The 20323-nt window shown below is 41.1% G+C and overlaps 1 protein-coding gene and 1 long non-coding RNA gene across 3 annotated transcripts in view; one reads left to right on the top strand and one right to left on the bottom strand.

The window, feature by feature from the left end:
* Nucleotides 1-1330: 1330 nt before the first annotated feature.
* LOC143294821 (uncharacterized) lies at nt 1331-10182 on the top strand. Of its 2 annotated transcripts, none has more exons than XR_013056937.1 (2): nt 1331-9241; nt 9357-10182. It is a non-coding gene; the product is annotated as an uncharacterized LOC143294821 (long non-coding RNA). The 2 variants fall into 2 exon arrangements; XR_013056936.1 differs by having other exon boundaries at nt 9279-10182.
* The window catches only part of LOC143294820 (CYFIP-related Rac1 interactor B-like), a 54378-nt gene continuing 37840 nt past the window's right edge, over nt 3786-20323 (bottom strand). The window contains exon 11 of the mRNA XM_076606317.1: nt 3786-18941. Coding sequence (XP_076462432.1) covers nt 18878-18941 — 64 coding nt within the window. The 3' untranslated portion in view covers nt 3786-18877. The remainder of the gene's footprint in view (nt 18942-20323) is intronic.

The raw sequence follows: 20323 nt of genomic DNA, 5'->3' as shown, positions 1-20323 counted from the left end.
TTCCGGTCCGTTGCGAACACTGTCAAGGTCCTAGTCACTACTTCCGGTAAACTTTCTCATCTCGAAAGTGTTGATCCCAAGAACTCTTTTTGACAGTTCACATAAAGAACATGCGGGCCTAACTGACTGACCTAAAAGAAACTTCTCTCATTGACATTGGTTCCACGCATCCTGCCAACTGATTGGATCCCAAACCTACCAGACTCTTGAAGACATTTCCTGGCGCTGTGTTATTTGTGCGAATGCAAACTATAGCTCCACCTTTTTCGATCTACATGGTGTAGAGCAAGACGAAAGAAAAAATTCTTCCATCCACTCTGTCCCTAACACCGCCATGGATTTTGACCCTATCCACTCATCAACCCCCACTAGAAACAGCAACTATGGACAAGAAAGAATAGACCTCTCCACCTCCTGAATATCAACTTTCAGACCGCCCCAGGCAAGCGGGCAACACTACCTAACCTCCTAGAGAGTACAAAACCTGACATAGTGTTTGGCACAGAGACATTCTTAGATTCTTCAATCTCGTTCAGAGTTCTTTCCCCAAACCCACAAACTCTTCAGAAAAGATAGGAACACTCAGTCCAGGTGGCGTCGGCGTCTTCATCGCCCGGCCGTCAGGAATGACATTCAATGCGCCGAAGTCCCAGAACTTAGCACGGATGGAGAACTGTTGTGGGTTAAGATTCCCACCTTCAGACGGAAACCTCTTTGCCTGTGTGCCTTATATCGACCAGCTGTTTCTGATGCGGAAAGCCTGGCCCAGTTCGAAACCTCCATCAGAAGGGCTGCAGCGACGGTCGTCGCAGCAACCACAACTACAGAGAATCCGATGTGGTACTGACTACATAAAGTATTCTTTTTTTCCGAGGACTGTTGTCGACTGGAACTCCCTCCCAGTTGATGTTGTCGAGGCCCGCTCCTCCAACGCCTTCTGCTTGAGGGCATTGAGGGCCCTCCAGGCACAGTAGACCCCCCACCACCCCCCCCCCCCCCCCACACCCACATCAACTTTTTTTTTCCTCCAACTAATGATTAATTGCATACGGATAGGGACTATGAGTACGAAATTCTGACTAAGAGCACACACTTGCACTTGCACTTGCAAAAATATTAATAATGGTCAAAGTTATGACCGCTGAACATTAATGAAAGAAGAAGAAATGTCTGGCTGCTTTTCTATTCCAAGCACACACACACACACACACATCCACACACACACATACATGCACACACACACACACACACACACAAACACTCGCACGCACTCACACACACACACATCCATCCTGAACACTCCACCCCCCGATCCCCCCGACACACACACACACACACACACGAACGCACGCACACACACATACACACGCACGTACGTGGAGTGATGGCCTAGAGGTAACGCGTCCGCCAAGGAAGCGAGAGAATCTGAGTGCGCTGGTTCGAATCACGGCTCGGCCGCCGATATTTTCTCCCCCTCCACTAGACCTTGAGTGGTGGTCTGGACGCTAGTCATTCGGATGAGACGATAAACCGAGGCCCCGTGTGCAGCATGCACTTAGCGCACGTAAAAGAACCCACGGCAACAAAAGGGTTGTTCCTGGCAAAATTCTGTAGACTAAAAAATCCACTTCGATAGGAAAAACAAATAAAATATGCACGCAGGAAAAAATACAAAAAAATGGGTGGCGCTGTAGTGTAGCGACGCGCTCTCCCTGGGGAGAGCAGCCCGAATTTCACACAGAGAAATCTGTTGTGATAAAAAGAAATACAAAATACAAATACTCACGCACACATACACACACACACACAAAAACAAGACCAAAAACATTCAGCTAAATGCGTCATTCCAAAATCTGTGTTGGGCGCGCTTAATGATGTAAAAAGCTAATACAGTTCTCTCACTGTGTCTGAACTGAAGTTAAGACAGAAAAGGAGAAACAAATTATTTCCGATATCTTGATTTATTATTCAGCGTTGGATTATCACTGTGGTAATGGCACCCATACCAATGACGGTTTATTCTTTTATCTATTTATAATGCGTATGGATACCTCATTGCGTCATTGATAATAAAATATAAACATAGGTCTGACAACACAAAAACATTGGCTCAGTTTTGTGTCATTTGAAATTTGAAAAAAAAAATCCCACCAAACGTTTCTATTTTCAGTTTAATGCTCTTGACATCAGCACAGCAAGAAATACATTAAAACCCAAAACGTTTGAATATATCAAGTGCCGTTTCTGTCTGGAAAATGTGCTTTGTGTCATTCTTGGCGTTTTTAGCATTGTATTAATCTTTGACTTTGACTTCTGATTTTTTTATATAATACTGAATATCATTCTCATTATTCTATTTTAATGCATTCACTTATTTGTTTTATTTACTTATGTTTAACACAAACCTAGCGTATGCCCTCAAAGCCTGACCAGAGAATGGGGTCTGTATATATGCGACTGGCATCATCTTTAGATTAAAAAAAATTTATATATATATATTATATACATATACATATAACACAAAGAGAGAGAATGTATATACACACAGCAGACGTGTAGCGTATGTGGAACAGATACCGACCAGAATGACAGGCTATATAGTAAAAATAATCATTATTCAGTAATAAATGTTATTTGGAGAACATTGGTACACACACACACACACAATCTTTGCAAGAAATAAAGATGAATTTCGGTTTGGTGTATTAAAGGTATGTATTAGGAACTTGGAGCTCACTATATGGGAAGTTAATGCTATATGAGTACTATATTATTGTTATCATTATAGTTTCAGTTTCAGTAGCTCAAGGAGACGTCACTGCGTTCGGACAAATCCATATATGCTACACCACATCTGCCATGCAGATGCCTGACCAGCAGCATAACCCAACGCGCTTAGTCGGCCTTGAGAAAAAAAAAAAAAAATAAAAATAATAAAAATAAATAAATAAATAATAGATAAATACATAAAAAAATGAACTATACTACCAATAATAATATGTATAAGGCGCAAAAAAAATTTGATGAAGTGAACTATAAGCATACAGAAAAAAAAAAGATAAATAAATAAATAAATAATAAAATAAAATAAATAAATAATAATAATAATGAATAAATAAAAAAAGACAACAACGATGATAAATGAGCAAATAAATGTAAAAAAATGCAGACACACATTCACACATACACACACATATGCATAACAGATATGCACCAAACATGCAGTTTCACAGATATGAAAGCACAGTCAAATACACATAAACATACATGAGCCCCAACACACACACACACACACACACACACACTGGGCTTCCCATTCCATTTTCAATTTTCTGTATGAGGTTCATTGAGTCGGTTAGAATCATGGCATGTTGATTTCCGGGCATATGGATAGACGATAGCCACTGGAGGGCATGTGTCACAGCTTCAACTTCCATCGTTAGGCTGGACGTTGTGACTTTGTAGGCAGCATTCTCTTCCCTAATTGTTTTTCAATTTTGTTTCACAGTGAATCCCCAGCTAGATTGGTCTTTGGTGTGAGCCATCTGTGTATATGATGTTATCATTATATTATCATCGTAATTATAACTATCATGATCATCATTATTTACATGATTATTTTCATCATAAAGTGATAATAATAATAAATAACAATGATAATAATAATAATATGATTTTCAATGTTTGATATTTTCCACACATTCACAAAGTTTTGTCATATATTCTCAGCATTCTGACAAGAAAAAGGAAAGGTTGAAGAATATGAAGCAAAAGCACAAACCACAACAAGTGGAAAGGTTATTTATTGGTCAGAAATCACATACTGCACATTAACTTGCATATGATCTACCACCAGAATGGAGTCAACAGTATGTAAATGACATCAGAGCACAGAAATACTTAAATCACAAGGACAATATAAAACCAACACACAACTGCTTCAAATGATTTTTCCAACACTCCGATTGTCTCTACACATTCATCTAAAAGTACTTTGAAGAAGAAAGTTTCCCACATTAACCCTACACATTTATCTGAAAGTACTTTGAAGAAGAAATAGTTTCCCCACTGTCTCTAACACAACTATATCAAAGTAGTTTGAAGAAGAAATTCTTTCCCCACTGTCTCTAACACAACTATATCAAAGTAGTTTGAAGAAGAAATTCTTTCCCCATTGTCTCTAACACAACTATATCAAAGTAGTTTGAAGAAGAAATAGTTTCCCCACTGTCTCTAACACAACTATATCAAAGTAGTTTGAAGAAGAAATTCTTTCCCCATTGTCTCTAACACAACTATATCAAAGTAGTTTGAAGAAGAAATTCTTTCCCCACTGTCTCTAACACAACTATATCAAAGTACTTTGAAGAAGAAATTCTTTCCCCACTGTCTCTAACACAACTATATCAAAGTAGTTTGAAGAAGAAATTCTTTCCCCACTGTCTCTAACACAACTATATCAAAGTACTTTGAAGAAGAAATAGTTTCCCCACTGTCTCTAACACAACTATATCAAAGTAGTTTGAAGAAGAAATTCTTTCCCCACTGTCTCTAACACAACTATATCAAAGTAGTTTGAAGAAGAAATAGTTTCCCCACTGTCTCTAACACAACTATATCAAAGTAGTTTGAAGAAGAAATTGTTTCCCCACTGTCTCTAACACAACTATATCAAAGTAGTTTGAAGAAGAAATAGTTTCCCCACTGTCTCTAACACAACTATATCAAAGTAGTTTGAAGAAAAAAATAATTTCCTGATCCCCCACTGACAAAGAAACTAATCCTTATTGAACAGAATGTTTTTCGCACAAAAGAATTGATAAAAGATGACAGACAGATCGACCCTGGGAGTGGCAACTTCATCAACTTTATTATTTCACTATTTCAAACATGGAAAAGAAACCCCTTCTGACCCTTTCATAAAACACTTAGGTTTCATCACACCACTTAAAAATTAACATTAAAAAAACTGGTAGAATTAAAACAGAGCATAACTGAATATATCCTACCTAGCCTCCGTCACCAAACAAATGTGACAAATGTGACTTCTCTGTCCAAATGACATGATTTATCTTACAATGCCCATTGCTGAATGACATTAATCCTACAGAAATCAAATGACAATACAATAAAACGCAAACCATTATACTAAGGAAATTGTAAGAGGTGAACAAGGGCTTGACTGTATTTGGACAAAACCATTCTGTCAGCAAAGACGATCACTTTATCATATAAAAATACAGTATCTTATGTTGCTCATAGCCCAGCCTATCACAAAGGGACTAAAAAATATCCCCCATCCCCACCCCCCTCTCAATTTTTCCCCCTGATGTTGTAAGCATGATTTAACAAATAAATAGCTAATTATCAACAGATGAATTAAAAAATAAAGAGAAAAAGGCTGACAACATTGGGGTCTACCCACTGACATGATCCTTAGTGGTTGACTGACAATCATCCTTACAAACTGGAATGCAGTGGGTTCCACGCATGGACATGATCTTCAACAGACTGACATTCATCCTTAGAAAATGGAAAGAGTGGGGTCTAGCCATGGACGCAGGTCTTTCGTGACTGACTGACAATCAATGATCCTAAGAAAATGAAAAGGGGTGGGGTCTATCCTAAGAAAATGAAACGGGATGTATGATTGACAATCAATGATCCTTAGAAAATGAAAAGGGGTGGGGTCTATCCTTAGAAAATGAAATGGAGTGGGGTCTATCCTTAGAAAATGAAAAGGGGTGGGGTCTATCCTTAGAAAATGAAAAGGAATGGGGTCTATCCTTAGAAAATGAAATGGAGTGGGGTCTATCCTTTGAAAATGAAAATGAATGGGATCTATCCTTAGAAAATGAAATGGAGTGGGGTCTATCCTTTGAAAATGAAAATGAATGGGGTCTATCCTTAGAAAGAGTGGGGTCCAGTCATGGACACAGGTATCCAGCAGATTCATTGCTTAAAAATTGTTCAACCAAGCAGATCCTTCTTGCTGCACCAGCTTGGCTAGAATGAGAGGAATGGAACGGAACATACTGGTCAGTACAGTTACATCTCTACCAGTACTACTCAATACCATTCCTGTACTAACCAATAATATTCTAATTCAGGTAATTTTCGATACCTCCAACCCCACCATGTGATGAAAATACAAAGCATCACTACGCTCAATTAAAGGTCTTCTATACAATTAAAATGTATCAACTACACTAACAGAATTGGACATCTTTATTTCAATGCAACTATAACTGTGCAAATAAAATATATGCGCTAAAATACCAGATGTGGACGTCCTTTCTTTAACTGTGCAAATAAAGTATAAATACTGCACAAAATGAGCTGAGGGTCATCTGTCTACCAGCAACCTGACAAGACAGTTTTAAACAAGTTTTTTTTAAAAATCATGAGGGTCCTCTGTCTATCAGCAATCTGAAAAGACAGTTTTTAACAAGTTAAGAAAATTCATGTTACACCAGCGAAGCGAAGGGAAGACAACACGCACACACACACGCACGCACACACACACACCAGAGCTTCCTTCATTCTTTATGTAGAATACCTATGTTCAGAGGAATGCAGAAAAAACAACAACACAGCAATACAATAATTATGGTTGTCGCTTAATCTATGTCAGACTACAATTACACTGAGTGGGTCTTCAGTTTGAGTGGACAAGGAAACAAAGGAGATGACTGTCTTGGTCTCTTTGTCTGTCAGTCCAAGTCGGTGGATAAAGGAGATGACTGTCGTGGTCTCTTTGTAAGTCCAAGTTGGTAGATAAAGGAGATGACTGTCGTGGTCTCTTTGTCTGTCAGTCCAAGTTGGATAAAGGATATGACTGTCGTGGTCTCTTTGTCTGTCAGTCCAAGTTGGTAGATAAAGGAGATGACTGTCGTGGTCTCTTTGTCTGTCAGTCCAAGTTGGTGGATAAAGGAGATGACTGTCGTGGTCTCTTTGTCTGTCAGTCCAAGTTGGTGGATAAAGGAGATGACTGTCGTGGTCTCTTTGTCTGTCAGTCCAAGTCGGTGGATAAAGGAGATGACTGTCGTGGTCTCTTTGTCTGTCAGTCCAAGTCGGTGGATAAAGGAGATGACTGTCATGGTCTCTTTGTCTGTCAGTCCAAGTTGGTGGATAAAGGAGATGACTGTCGTGGTCTCTTTGTCTGTCAGTCCAAGTCGGTGGATAAAGGAGATGACTGTCGTGGTCTCTTTGTCTGTCAGTCCAAGTCGGTGGATAAAGGAGAAGAAAAAACCCCACAAAGCACCCCCAAGATCTAACCTCTGACACTGTTCTGTATCCTAAGTCTTAACAGCACAACCCCACCATGCACCAATGGCTTGACCATCCCCTGTATAGGTCAGTCAGGGTATCACCAATTTGGGTCAGTTCAAAGATCAAATATATGGGTCAGTTCAACCATTACCTGTACAGGTCAATTCAACCATCATCAATATAGGTGAGTTCAACCACCACCAGTTTGGGTCAGTTCAACCATCACCAATATGGATCAGTTCAACCATCACCAATATAGATCAGTTCAACCATCACCAATATGGATCAGTTCAACCATCACCAACATGGGAAGAGTTCACCATCAACAACATGGGAAGAGTTCACCATCACCAACATGGGAAGAGTTCAACCATCACCTTTTTGGGTTAGTTCAACCATCACCAACATGGGAAGAGTTCAACCATCATCAATATGGGTCAGTTCAACCACTCACGAATGAAACACAGCTGGAAAAGATCCAATATGTCATGGCCATTTACACAGATTCCTGACATTTACTTAAAAGTATGAAAGAAGGGTAGATGGGCCTATTACCCTTTTTCATCATGTTTGTTTTAGTCGCGTATTACCTTCAACCTTAACTCCTTGAGTCAATACCTTGATTTCATGGAAATTGGGGGTAACAATGAGTTAATGACCTTTCAAAAATGACACAGGGGCAGGGCTTATCTGATTTGTCCCTTAATTAAGCATCTGACAATGGTTAATAAAGCATCTGACAACCGTTACAGACAGTCTGTTGGATACCGGTATCTCCGTTTCTGTCAACATGCACCTGCACTCTTCGTGCAGACCGTGAGCTGCTCTGAGTGTTTCACCCCTCCACGATATTCTCAATGACAAAAATACACCATAGACACACACACAAAGAAGGAAACCAAAGGTTATGTATCAAAACATCACACTAGAACCCCGCATAAATACACTGCCATGACTAAATACCATGAAGACCTTGGGCTAACAGTTCAGATTTCTATCCAAAAACAAAAATTTTAAGCATGCAAACAAAAATAAGGGCAAGGTTCTGCATAAAATATGATGAAACAATTCATATTTAGTCTGGACACTGACAAACATAAAACATTATAAAACAATTCAGTCAGTCTGAACACTGAAGACCGAAGAACCTAAAATATGATAAAAACGAATCCCATAGTCTCAACACTGACAAACATAAAATATGATAAAACATTATCTGAACACTGACAAACATAAAACATTATAAAACAATTCACATTTAGTCTGAACACTGATGACTGAAGAGCAAAAATGTAAAAAAAAAAAACCAATCCACAATACGTCTGAACTCTGAAGAATGTCAACTCCTAGCCTGGTACAGCAATGGTAATGACCATCCTTTATTTTTCTCGCTAAAAATGACATTGCAATGGATTTTATGGTGCTCGTGATTGAGTTGTGATCAATGCCAGTTCTCAAATCACTTTCTGGCTTGTGTGTGCCCATTTCTATACAGGACCACAGATGTGTGCCCATTTCTATACAGGACCACAGAGGGACTACTGCTAAAACAACTATCACAGGTCATAAAATAAAACAATCCACAGAAAAATCAGCTGTAATATACTTGTGTACATGTGCACATGACTGAAGCCTGACTGAATGACAGAGGAAATGAATGATAAGCACCTAAAGGTAACAGTTGACTCTACCCAGGTAGGCAGCCTGCTGTGCAAATTTCTGTGTTTGTAAAGCACTAAGAGTTTGGTTTCTGACTGAAGATAGGTGTGTAAAGCACTAAGAGTTTGGTTTCTGACTGAAGATAGGTGTGTAAAGCACTAAGAGTTTGGTCTCTGACTGAAGATAGGTGTGTAAAGCACTAAGAGTCTGGTCTCTGACTGAAGATAGGTGTGTAAAGCACTAAGAGTCTGGTCTCTGACTGAAGATAGGTGTGTAAAGCACTAAGAGTCTGGTCTCTGACTGAAGATAGGTGTGTAAAGCACTAAGAGTCTGGTCTCTGAAGATAGGTGTGTAAAGCACTAAGAGTTTGGTCTCTGACTGAAGATAGGTGTGTAAAGCACTAAGAGTCTGGTCTCTGAAGATAGGTGTGTAAAGCACTAAGAGTTTGGTCTCTGACTGAAGATAGGTGTGTAAAGCACTAAGAGTCTGGTCTCTGAAGATAGGTGTGTAAAGCACTAAGAGTCTGGTCTCTGACTGAAGATAGGTGCAATATATTTTCCACACAAGTATACTTAATAACAATGAAAACTGGTGGACTGGTGCTAAAACAATTCATCTATGACTACATGTAGGTTGCTCCTGAAACAATGATTTTCTGTGCATCAAAGTCTTCCTTGGCAGGGCAGCCCTGGGGGTATGGGAGGGTTAAAGCTGGAGGAGGGGGTGGGGGAGTAGAGGTGGGGGCGGGGGTACACAAAGGTCCTAAGGTCAACATGTCTGTTCTACAATGTGAAGAATGTGTCCAAGCACGCATGGGCATACACACCCTGTACGTAATAACTCCCAAACTCCTTGTGCTATGAGAAACCGTTCTGTACCAGGATTACACACAGCGTCATCCCCCTTAACCAAATCTAGGGACGGCCCCCACTGCAGGAGAAGAGATAAGGAGAACACTGAGCATAAGGAGAAGAGGTGAAAGAGAACACGAGCAGGTCAGTGAACACCAGGTGAAAACAAACTGTCACAAACATACCCGTCACACACATACCATGACACAAACCACAAACAGAGCAGTGTATCAACGTTAACATCACAGCTACGAAAGAGACCTCCCATAAAAACGTTGCAAAATGACTTGAGGGAAGTTCAGCTCTTTTACAGCGCACCTGACGTGCAACTGCTTTGTGTAGGCACTTGATTCCTGTTGGAACAGAAAAACCAGCAATGCCAACAGTCTTCTCCATCAACGTGATTCCTGTTGGAACAGAAAAACCAGCAATGCCAACAGTCTTCTCCATCAACAGACAAAAACAACAAAAAAAAACAAAAAAAGCAAGACAAAGGTAAAAATCTCATCAAAATGAAGAATGAATATAACAAAAATTGAAGCAGGGAGACTTGCTAGTAGTCATCAGCAACCCCCTCCCCCCACCCCACCCTCCTTGAGATGCATTACAAAAAAAAAAGAGGTTACAAACATTATCAAGAATTATATCTCCAACAAGGTGTCTGGGAAAATTCCTTAAAAAAGCAAGAACTTTTCCCTGTTCCTTTTGGAAAACTCAGAGAATTAAAAACAATATGTGTGTAAAAATATCTGAGAACCTTCAAGCCACCAGTCCGAAACAAACCGGGTGAACATCAACGAAAATGGACAAACCATACAATATCTTTTCCTCCACTGTCAGGTCAGTGAACAAGGTACACTTCACAGATGAGGGATGGAGGTCGGGGGGGGGTGTGGGGGGGGGGGTGAGGATGTTGGGGGCAGAACGGGGGTGGGGGCGGGGGACAAATGGAGTAACACGTACACTGAAAACAACATTATCCCATCGCTGTTTATGCACTCTTCTTTTTTTCTCTCTCTCTTGGGGGGTTGGGGGAGGGGGAGGGGGACTTGATGTCAGTCTGGTCCAAAAGGTCTTTGGGGTTTGTACGTTTCTTTTTAATTCCCTACTTTCTTAAAGAACAGATATATAACAAAATCTAGAAATCTGTCAAAGAGCCAGTGAGGGATATGTGGCCATGAAGAACAGGTTGGAGAGAAAAACTAACAAACAAAAAAAACACACCAACAACACACTGTGTAAGGCCAATGCACGACTCCACCAACATCTGTCACTATCATGTTGATACCCTCACACTGTGAAAACCAACAACACACTGTGTAAGGCCAATGCACGACTCCACCAACATCTGTCACTATCATGTTGATACCCTCACACTGTGAAAACCAACAACACACTGTGTAAGGCCAATGCACGACTCCACCAACATCTGTCACTATCATGTTGATACCCTCACACTGTGAAAACCAACAACACACTGTGTAAGGCCAATGCACGACTCCACCAACATCTGTCACTATCATGTTGATACCCTCACACTGTGAAAACCAACAACACACTGTGTAAGGCCAATGCATGACTCCAACATCTGTCACTATCATGTTGATACCCTCACACTGTGACTGACACTTCCAATGGATGAAGCAACCCCTTGTCCGCTCATCTACCTGCAACATCAGTCATTATCAAGCTGGTACTATTTGGTTCAAGGTTTCTTTCTCAAGGCCTGACTAAGCGCGTTGGGTTATGCTGCTGGTCAGGCATCTGCTTGGCAGATGTGGTGTAGCGTATATGGATTTGACTGAACGCAGTGACGCCTCCTTGAGCTACTGATACTGATCCCCTCCACCCTGAACACAGCGGAAAAAGGGCCAGGTCCACACCACACACAAAACATATCAGCCAGCACCAAACTCTCACACAGGAGTGAAAAAATTACATCTTGTAAGTTGAAGCAGGCATAGAAAACTGAGGGGTAAAAGATTCTAAAAGTCTCTGCAGCAAGCTGGCATGAATAAAACACACTGCATGTACAACAGCATAGCATGAATAAAACACACTGTATGTACAACACACTGCATGTACAACACACTGCATGTACAACACACTGCATGTACAACACACTGCATGTACAACAGCGTAGCAAAATGAACAACAGCACCCTCCGAATGCACACCTCAAAATGATCCATGCAATTCTTTGGAAATTCATTAACGTACATGATCAGGACTAAGAAAGAAAAAAAAAAGACTTTACAACTTCAGCTATTTCATATCCATACAACAACTTTAATGTCTTCAAGACTAGGACTTTTAAAAAGAAAAGTATACACCCCCCCACACTTCTATCTATCTATATCTATAATTGTGTGTGTGTGTGCGTGTGCGTGTGCGTGTGTGTGTGTGTGTGCAATCTAAACCAAAGAAACAAGCCCCGCACAAGAAAAATTCCGACATCTGCAAAATCTCAGATCAAATTGTGATCCACTTCAGCTTCTGTCCATCAGTTATTTCTGGCCTGCCACACCCAGTTCAATGTTGAATCTGTGACAGACTGAAACATGTCTTGAAAATGATGGATGATAAGTTATCTCTGGCACTGCCACACCCAATCAAATGTCGTTTATGTGATTCCTTACGAACTGAAACTTGAAAACTGCTGATGATATCCACTGACTTCAAAAGGAGCACAAAGGTGGAGCAACTCCGGCATCGTCTGTAAACCGCACTAAACCACAAAAACTTTTGATAATGAAAGAAATATTTCACATCAGTTGTACTGATGGACAGGAAGTTCATTTTAGTTTTTGTCTGGACAGAAATGCCAAATTTACTTTAATTGTTTTTGTGAAATTCTACTTTTCCAGTTATCAATTTCAAAAGTGTTGGATAAATATATACAGACACAGAAAAATTGAACAGATTTTTTAATATAAAAAAAATCATAACAAAAAGTTTGAATGATACAAATCAAACCAAAGAGGCACATCAGGGGGTGGGTAAAATGGAGAAACGGTCAGGAAATTACCCTGGTAAGGTTTGGGTTTATAACAGTCCTTCAAAGGCATACATAATAAAGTAACAAAAAGTGAAAAATCAATGGGTTTATAAGTTACAATAAATGTGTTTATGAGAGTACTTCAAAGGCATACTGTCAAAAAAAAGCCGAAAATCAAACAAACTATATTTACACACACAAACAAATCAAACAAACCAAAAAATCCAAACCCAGTAAAAAGGGCATCACCTGACACCAAAGCATCATGAGAGCACTGGAAACAATGATTCCCTGTTTAGAGCACTGGAACAATGATTCCCTGTTTAGAGCACTGGAAACAATGATTCCCTGTTTACAGCACTGGAACAATGATTCCCTGTTTACAGCACTGGAAACAATGATTCCCTGTTTAGAGCACTGGAAACAATGATTCCCTGTTTAGAGCGCTGGAAACAATGATTCCCTGTTTAGAGCACTGGAAACAATGATTCCCTGTTTAGAGCACTGGAAACAATGATTCCCTGTTTAGAGCGCTGGAAACAATGATTCCCTGTTTAGAGCGCTGGAAACAATGATTCCCTGTTTAGAGCACTGGAAACAATGATTCCCTGTTTACAGCACTGGAAACAATGATTCCCTGTTTAGAGCGCTGGAACAATGATTCCCTGTTTAGAGCACTGGAAACAATGATTCCCTGTTTAAAAAAAAGACAAGATGTTTGTTCCTTGGCTAATAAAACCCCAAAAACCAACCTTTGCATAGAGTGAAGCCAGTTTAAACAACTGAAATGTCAGCTCCACCCCCAGCCCCTTCTCTAAACACACTCTCACACTGTCTTGCTGCCACGGGGTAAAACACATATCCACACAAATGAATCATACAATATAAATGAAAGTAACAAAATTTTCTAAAAACTGTTTCATGCTGCATTGTGTGACTGTATCACTATCATCATATCTACAGACTGAAGAGAGAAACAAGCACCACCTGGGAAAGACCTGTAACAAATCACTTTTTCATCACTTCATCTTTGTTGTGTTGCACTACTAAAGTTTGTTCTCCTGTGCTCCACACATACATATGTGTACTGTGTGTGTACACGTGCATGCATGTGTGTGTAAAGAAAATCTATTCCAAAACAAGACTACATACCTTTGGGGCTTGACCTCAGACCGGGAATGTTGTACAAAGCCACAGATGACGAACGCACACATAATCTGACACACCACACACCTCGCAAGAGAAGAACAAAAACCCCTCTTACAATGTCGACAGTACAAAGCCACAGGTTGTGAACACAAGACATATTCCTACACACCACTCACTCACCTCACAAAAGAACAGAAACCCTTCATTCAATGTCATCAGAGAACCGTCCCTTCCAACCCATCTTGCTGAACATGCACAAGCTAACAGAAGAGCAAGGCTGACACGATCAAAGCAGTTCTTCAGCACTTGCACTAAAATACACTCCAATATACATGGGTATGTGTGTGTGCGTACGTGTATACTTGTATGCATGCGCTGCATGTATATATGTGTTGTGTGTGCATGCATGTGACTAAAAACTGACTACATGACACCAGAAATGAACGATCAGTGCCAAATGTCTCAGTAGGCTCTATCAAGGTAGGTAGCCTGTAGTGCAAATGTTTGCAAAGCAGGCGCTTAGAGCTTGATACAAATCAGTAACTTGCTGCCATGAAGCTAAGCCAGAGCAGAGGCGATTAAAGTGAAGAGCACAAGCACAAAGAGAACACTCCACATTGAGAACACACACTGCACAAAGAGAACACTCCACACTGAGAACACACACTGCACAAAGAGAACACTCCACACCAAGAACACACACTGCACAAAGAGAACACTTCACACACTGCACAAAGAGAACACTTCACACACTGCACAAAGAGAACACTCCACACTGAGAACACACACTGCACAAAGAGAACACTCCACACTGAGAACACACACTGCACAAAGAGAACACTCCACACTGAGAACACACACTGCACAAAGAGAACACTCCACACTGAGAACACACACTGCACAAAGAGAACACTCCACACCAAGAACACACACTGCACAAAGAGAACACTCCACACTGAGAACACACACTGCACAAAGAGAACACTCCACACTGAGAACACACACTGCACAAAGAGAACACTCCACACTGAGAACACACACTGCACAAAGAGAACACTCCACATTGAGAACACACACTGCACAAAGAGAACACTCCACATTGAGAACACACACTGCACAAAGAGAACACTCCACATTGAGAACACACACTGCACAAAGAGAACACTCCACACTGAGAACACACACTGCACAAAGAGAACACTCCACACTGAGAACACACACTGCACAAAGAGAACACTCCACACTGAGAACACACACTGCACAAAGAGAACACTCACACACTGCACAAAGAGAACACTTCACACACTGCATAAAGAGAACACTTCATACACTGCATCTGCACAAAGAGAACACTTCATAAAGAGAACACTTCACACACTGCACAAAAAGAGCACCCCACACTCTGCACAAAGAGAACATTCCACACTTAGAACACACACTGCATAAAGAGAACAATTCATTCACTACACAAAGAAAACACTTCACACACACTGCACAATGCGAACACTCCACACGCTGCACACACACTGCACAATGAGAACACTCCACACGCTGCACACAGAGAACACCCCACACACTGCTCAAAGAGAACACCCCACACACTGCTCAAAGAGAACACTCCACACTGCACAAAGAGAACACTCCACATTGCACACAGAGAACACGCTCTACATGCCTCTAAATGATGTAGAAAGGCAAAAAGACCACACTCCCTTCACAGCACGCACATCCTCACATGTCTGCTGACGCAACAAACCTATGTACAGCAACAGTCACATCAACAAGCAATCCAACAACATGCAATGCCGTGTGCTGGGGAAATAAGGTCATCTGTTGGGGATACTTTGGAACAGGAACAAGATCATTTGTTGGGGATATTTTGGAACAGGAACAAGATCATTTGTTGGGGATATTTTGAAACAGGAACAAGATCATTTGTTGGGGATATTTTAGAACAGGAACAAGATCATTTGTTGGGGATACTTTAGAACAGGAACAAGATCATTTGTTGGGGATACTTTAGAACAGGAACAAGATCATTTGTTGGGGATATTTTGGAACAGGAACAAGATCATTTGTTGGGGATATTTTGAAACAGGAACAAGATCATCTGTTGGAGATATTTTGGAACAGGAACAAGATCATTTGTTGGGGATATTTTGGAACAGGAACAAGATCATTTGTTGGGGATACTTTAGAACAGGAACAAGATCATTTGTTGGGGATATTTTGGAACAGGAACAAGATCATTTGTTGGGGATATTTTGGAACAGGAACAAGATCATTTGTTGGGGATATTTTGAAACAGGAACAAGATCATCTGTTGGGGATATTTTGGAACAGGAACAAGATCATCTGTTGGGGATATTTTGGAACAAGAACAAGATCATTTGTTGGGGATACTTTGGAACAGGAAAAAGATCATTTGTTGGGGATATTTTGGAACAGGAACAAGATCATCTGTTGGGGATATTTTGGAACAGGAACAAGATCATCTGTTGGGGATACTTTGGAACAGGAACAAGATCATATTGACAAGAACAAGGTCGTGTGTTAGGGACACTTTAGAACAGGAACAAGATAATGTGTTGGGTATACTTTAAAACAGGTACAATATTATGTACTGGGGATACTTTGGAACAGGTACAATATTATGTACTGGGGACACTTTGGAACAGGTACAATATTATGTACTGGGGACACTTTGGAACAGGGACAAGATCATCTGTTGGTTGACTAGTTGCTGGCTAGCTGATATATCATTCAGAAAAAGAATTGATTTTCCATAGCACAAATTTGCGCATTTGCCAACTGGTGGCAAACATGCTTGAAGGATGAAATCAAGCTATTCTGATCAGACTCAAGCAGTCTTAGTCTGAGTGACTGGTTTGACAATGAATTCACTCTCTCTAGTTTCAGTACTAAAAAATGTTCATACTAATTCTGGTTTCAATTTGCATCATCCAAGCATGCTTCATCTCTAACCTTGTTGTGGCACTGTCAGTGGTGTCAGTGTTTCCCCACGGGAAAAACAAACTGATCGTGATCACCTGTGGTATGATCTGAGCCCGCTCTGTGATTAATCTCATCTTGTACATTGGTAACAACTTTCACTTCCACACAGAAAGAGACCTTGAATTCATGATCCTAAGCTGTTTTCACAAAACAGCTGTGAAATGTCAAAAAACAAAAAAACCAACAGAACAAGGCTGGCATGATACAATATACTTTTTGCCTGGACAGAGGTTTGTGACCTGAAAGTGAAGACACCAGACTGTATACATGGATAATGTACAATGAACACATTCACACCAAGTATCAAAGGAACAGCTTCATCAGATTTTTTTCACGCAATCTGAACAAGTCCAGTTAAAAAAAAAAAAAAATTAGTAACTGGAAAGTGTTCTCTTCTTAGAAATTGTGATGTATCACCAGTCACTCTCAATCCTGTATCCTCCAATCAGGCGTGTTTTGATATCTACATGAAGACTGTATTAACCAATCAGGCGTGTTTTGACATCTACATGAAGACTGTATTAACCAATCAGGCGTGTTTTGACATCTACATGAAGACTGTATTAACCAATCAGGGGTGTTTTGACATCTACATGAAAATTGTATCAACCAATCTGGGGTGTTTTGACATCTACATGAAAATTGTATCAACCAATCAGGGATGCTCTGACATCCACATGAAAACTGTATCAACCAGTCAGGCGTGTTTTGGCATCTGAATGAAAACTGTATCAGCCAAACAGGCGTGTTTTCACATTTACATAACAGGAACAAAACATAAATCTGACAGCAATTGAGGAAGTAAGGATCTTGACACTCCACACAGCAACTATTGATATTTGACATTATGTGTGTTTTATCAACTGAAGAGAGAGAGAACAAAAAAACACATTTTCAGCAATGTCTGCCTGGTACTTTGCAAGACTTACCCCTGTGCTATTTCTGGTGATTGGAATGTTGAATCACAATGTACATATGTGTTTAATACAATGATGACTATGATAAAGTTCATGGCTGAACAACAGGTGTTCAACCACCGTCCTCAGCATAAAACAACACATCACCACATGGAATAACCTGACACAGAAGCATGGAAGCAAGACTTCATGAGAAAGACGCATCAAGTCAACAGCTCATCCAGAATTTATAGAAGTAATCAAAATACATCAAACACACCATGGCCTCCTCTATGTTATTTTTTGTTTTTTCTGTCTTGACACACTTCTGACCGCCACCAACAAACTGCCGGTCCAGTGAATTTCTGCCTGAGGACCGCAACTCAGAAATTGCTGTTGTAACAACTACTTTCTGTTTTGACTGTTGCCATACACAGCAGACGAAGGCAGGAGGCGGGGGGGAAAACTACTTTCTGAACTTTCTGTGAATGCAGTGTTCTTTTGAAATTATGGCAAAGCAAGGATTTTATGTGACACAACCTGTAGTGTTGCCTGCTACGGTCAAAATTGCTTGGTCCAGGGGCAGCAACTCAGCGGATTTTGCTGGGTCAGAAATGTGTTAACACAGCATGTGAGGGAGATAGGGTGATTGACACTTCACTGTTGCTGAGCAATGCATCAGGCTGTCCACCAATCATTGGATCAGAACGATGGATCAACACCAGTCCTCCCTCTTCTCCACACTATTGTCCTCAACTTAAACCCACAAAAATACATGCTAATCAAAAATAGCTTTGGCAAATCTGTGTAACAGGCATCTAAGAGTTGTTTATTGCCTTCAGTGTGGACTGTGACTTGAATCAACAAGGCGAAAGGTGGGGACAGTGGACAGAGCTGACTGCACCGCCCAAGGGAGGCAGGACTCGGGTTGTGCTGTGTTTCCGATGAAGACCTCTGTGCTTGCTGGATGAGTGATGAGGTGTGCTAGGGATGGAGGGAGACCCTGCATGACGACTCTGTGATGGGCTGGGGCCTGCTTCAGGCCAGGATGGTCTTGATGGCACGGGGCGTGGACTCGTCCTGCAGGTGTTTGGTGGTGTATCTGAAGTCACAACATCACCAGTGCCATTGTCAGTGACATCTGAAGTCATGACATCACCACTGTCACTGCCAGTGACATCTGAAGTCACAACATCACCAGTGCCATTGTCAGTGACATCTGAAGTCATGACATCACCACTGTCACTGTCAGTGGCACCTCAAGTCACAACATCACTACTGTCACTGTCACATGTCAGTGTCAATTCTCTGAGGACTTTGATTTACATTCCTGTCAAAATCTTCCATTCACCTTAGAGCATTCAGTAAGCCTTCCACTCACCACAGTGCATTCAGTAAGCCTTCCACTCACCACAGTGCATTCAGTAAGCCTTCCACTCACCTTAGAGCATTCAGTAAGCCTTCCACTCACCACAGAGCATTCAGTAAGCCTTCCACTCACCACAGAGCATTCAGTAAGCCTTCCACTCACCTTAGAGCATTCAGTAAGCCTTCCACTCACCTTAGAGCATTCAGTAAGCCTTCCACTCACCACAGAGCATTCAGTAAGCCTTCCACTCACCTTAGAGCATTCAGTAAGCCTTCCACTCACCTTAGAGCATTCAGTAAGCCTTCCACTCACCTTAGAGCATTCAGTAAGCCTTCCACTCACCTTAGAGCATTCAGTAAGCCTTCCACTCACCACAGAGCATTCAGTAAGCCTTCCACTCACCTTAGAGCATTCAGTAAGCCTTCCACTCACCTTAGAGCATTCAGTAAGCCTTCCACTCACCACAGAGCATTCAGTAAGCCTTCCATTCACCACAGTGCATTCAGTAAGCCTTCCACTCACCTTAGAGCATTCAGTAAGCCTTCCATTCACCACAGAGCATTCAGTAAGCCTTCCATTCACCACAGTGCATTCAGTAAGCCTTCCATTCACCACAGAGCATTCAGTAAGCCTTCCATTCACCACAGTGCATTCAGTAAGCCTTCCACTCACCACAGAGCATTCAGTAAGCCTTCCACTCACCACAGTGCATTCAGTAAGCCTTCCACTCACCACAGAGCATTCAGTAAGCCTTCCATTCACCACAGAGCATTCAGTAAGCCTTCCACTCACCACAGTGCATTCAGTAAGCCTTCCACTCACCTTAGAGCATTCAGTAAGCCTTCCACTCACCTTAGAGCATTCAGTAAGCCTTCCACTCACCACAGAGCATTCAGTAAGCCTTCCATTCACCACAGAACATTCAGTAAGCCTTCCACTCACCTTAGAGCATTCAGTAAGCCTTCCACTCACCACAGAGCATTCAGTAAGCCTTCCACTCACCTTAGAGCATTCAGTAAGCCTTCCACTCACCTTAGAGCATTCAGTAAGCCTTCCATTCACCACAGAGCATTCAGTAAGCCTTCCACTCACCTTAGAGCATTCAGTAAGCCTTC

The sequence above is a fragment of the Babylonia areolata genome, chromosome 20 (genome assembly GCF_041734735.1).
Source record: "Babylonia areolata isolate BAREFJ2019XMU chromosome 20, ASM4173473v1, whole genome shotgun sequence".
Taxonomy (NCBI): domain Eukaryota; kingdom Metazoa; phylum Mollusca; class Gastropoda; order Neogastropoda; family Buccinidae; genus Babylonia; species Babylonia areolata.
This window is presented reverse-complemented; position numbering and strand designations above follow the sequence as displayed.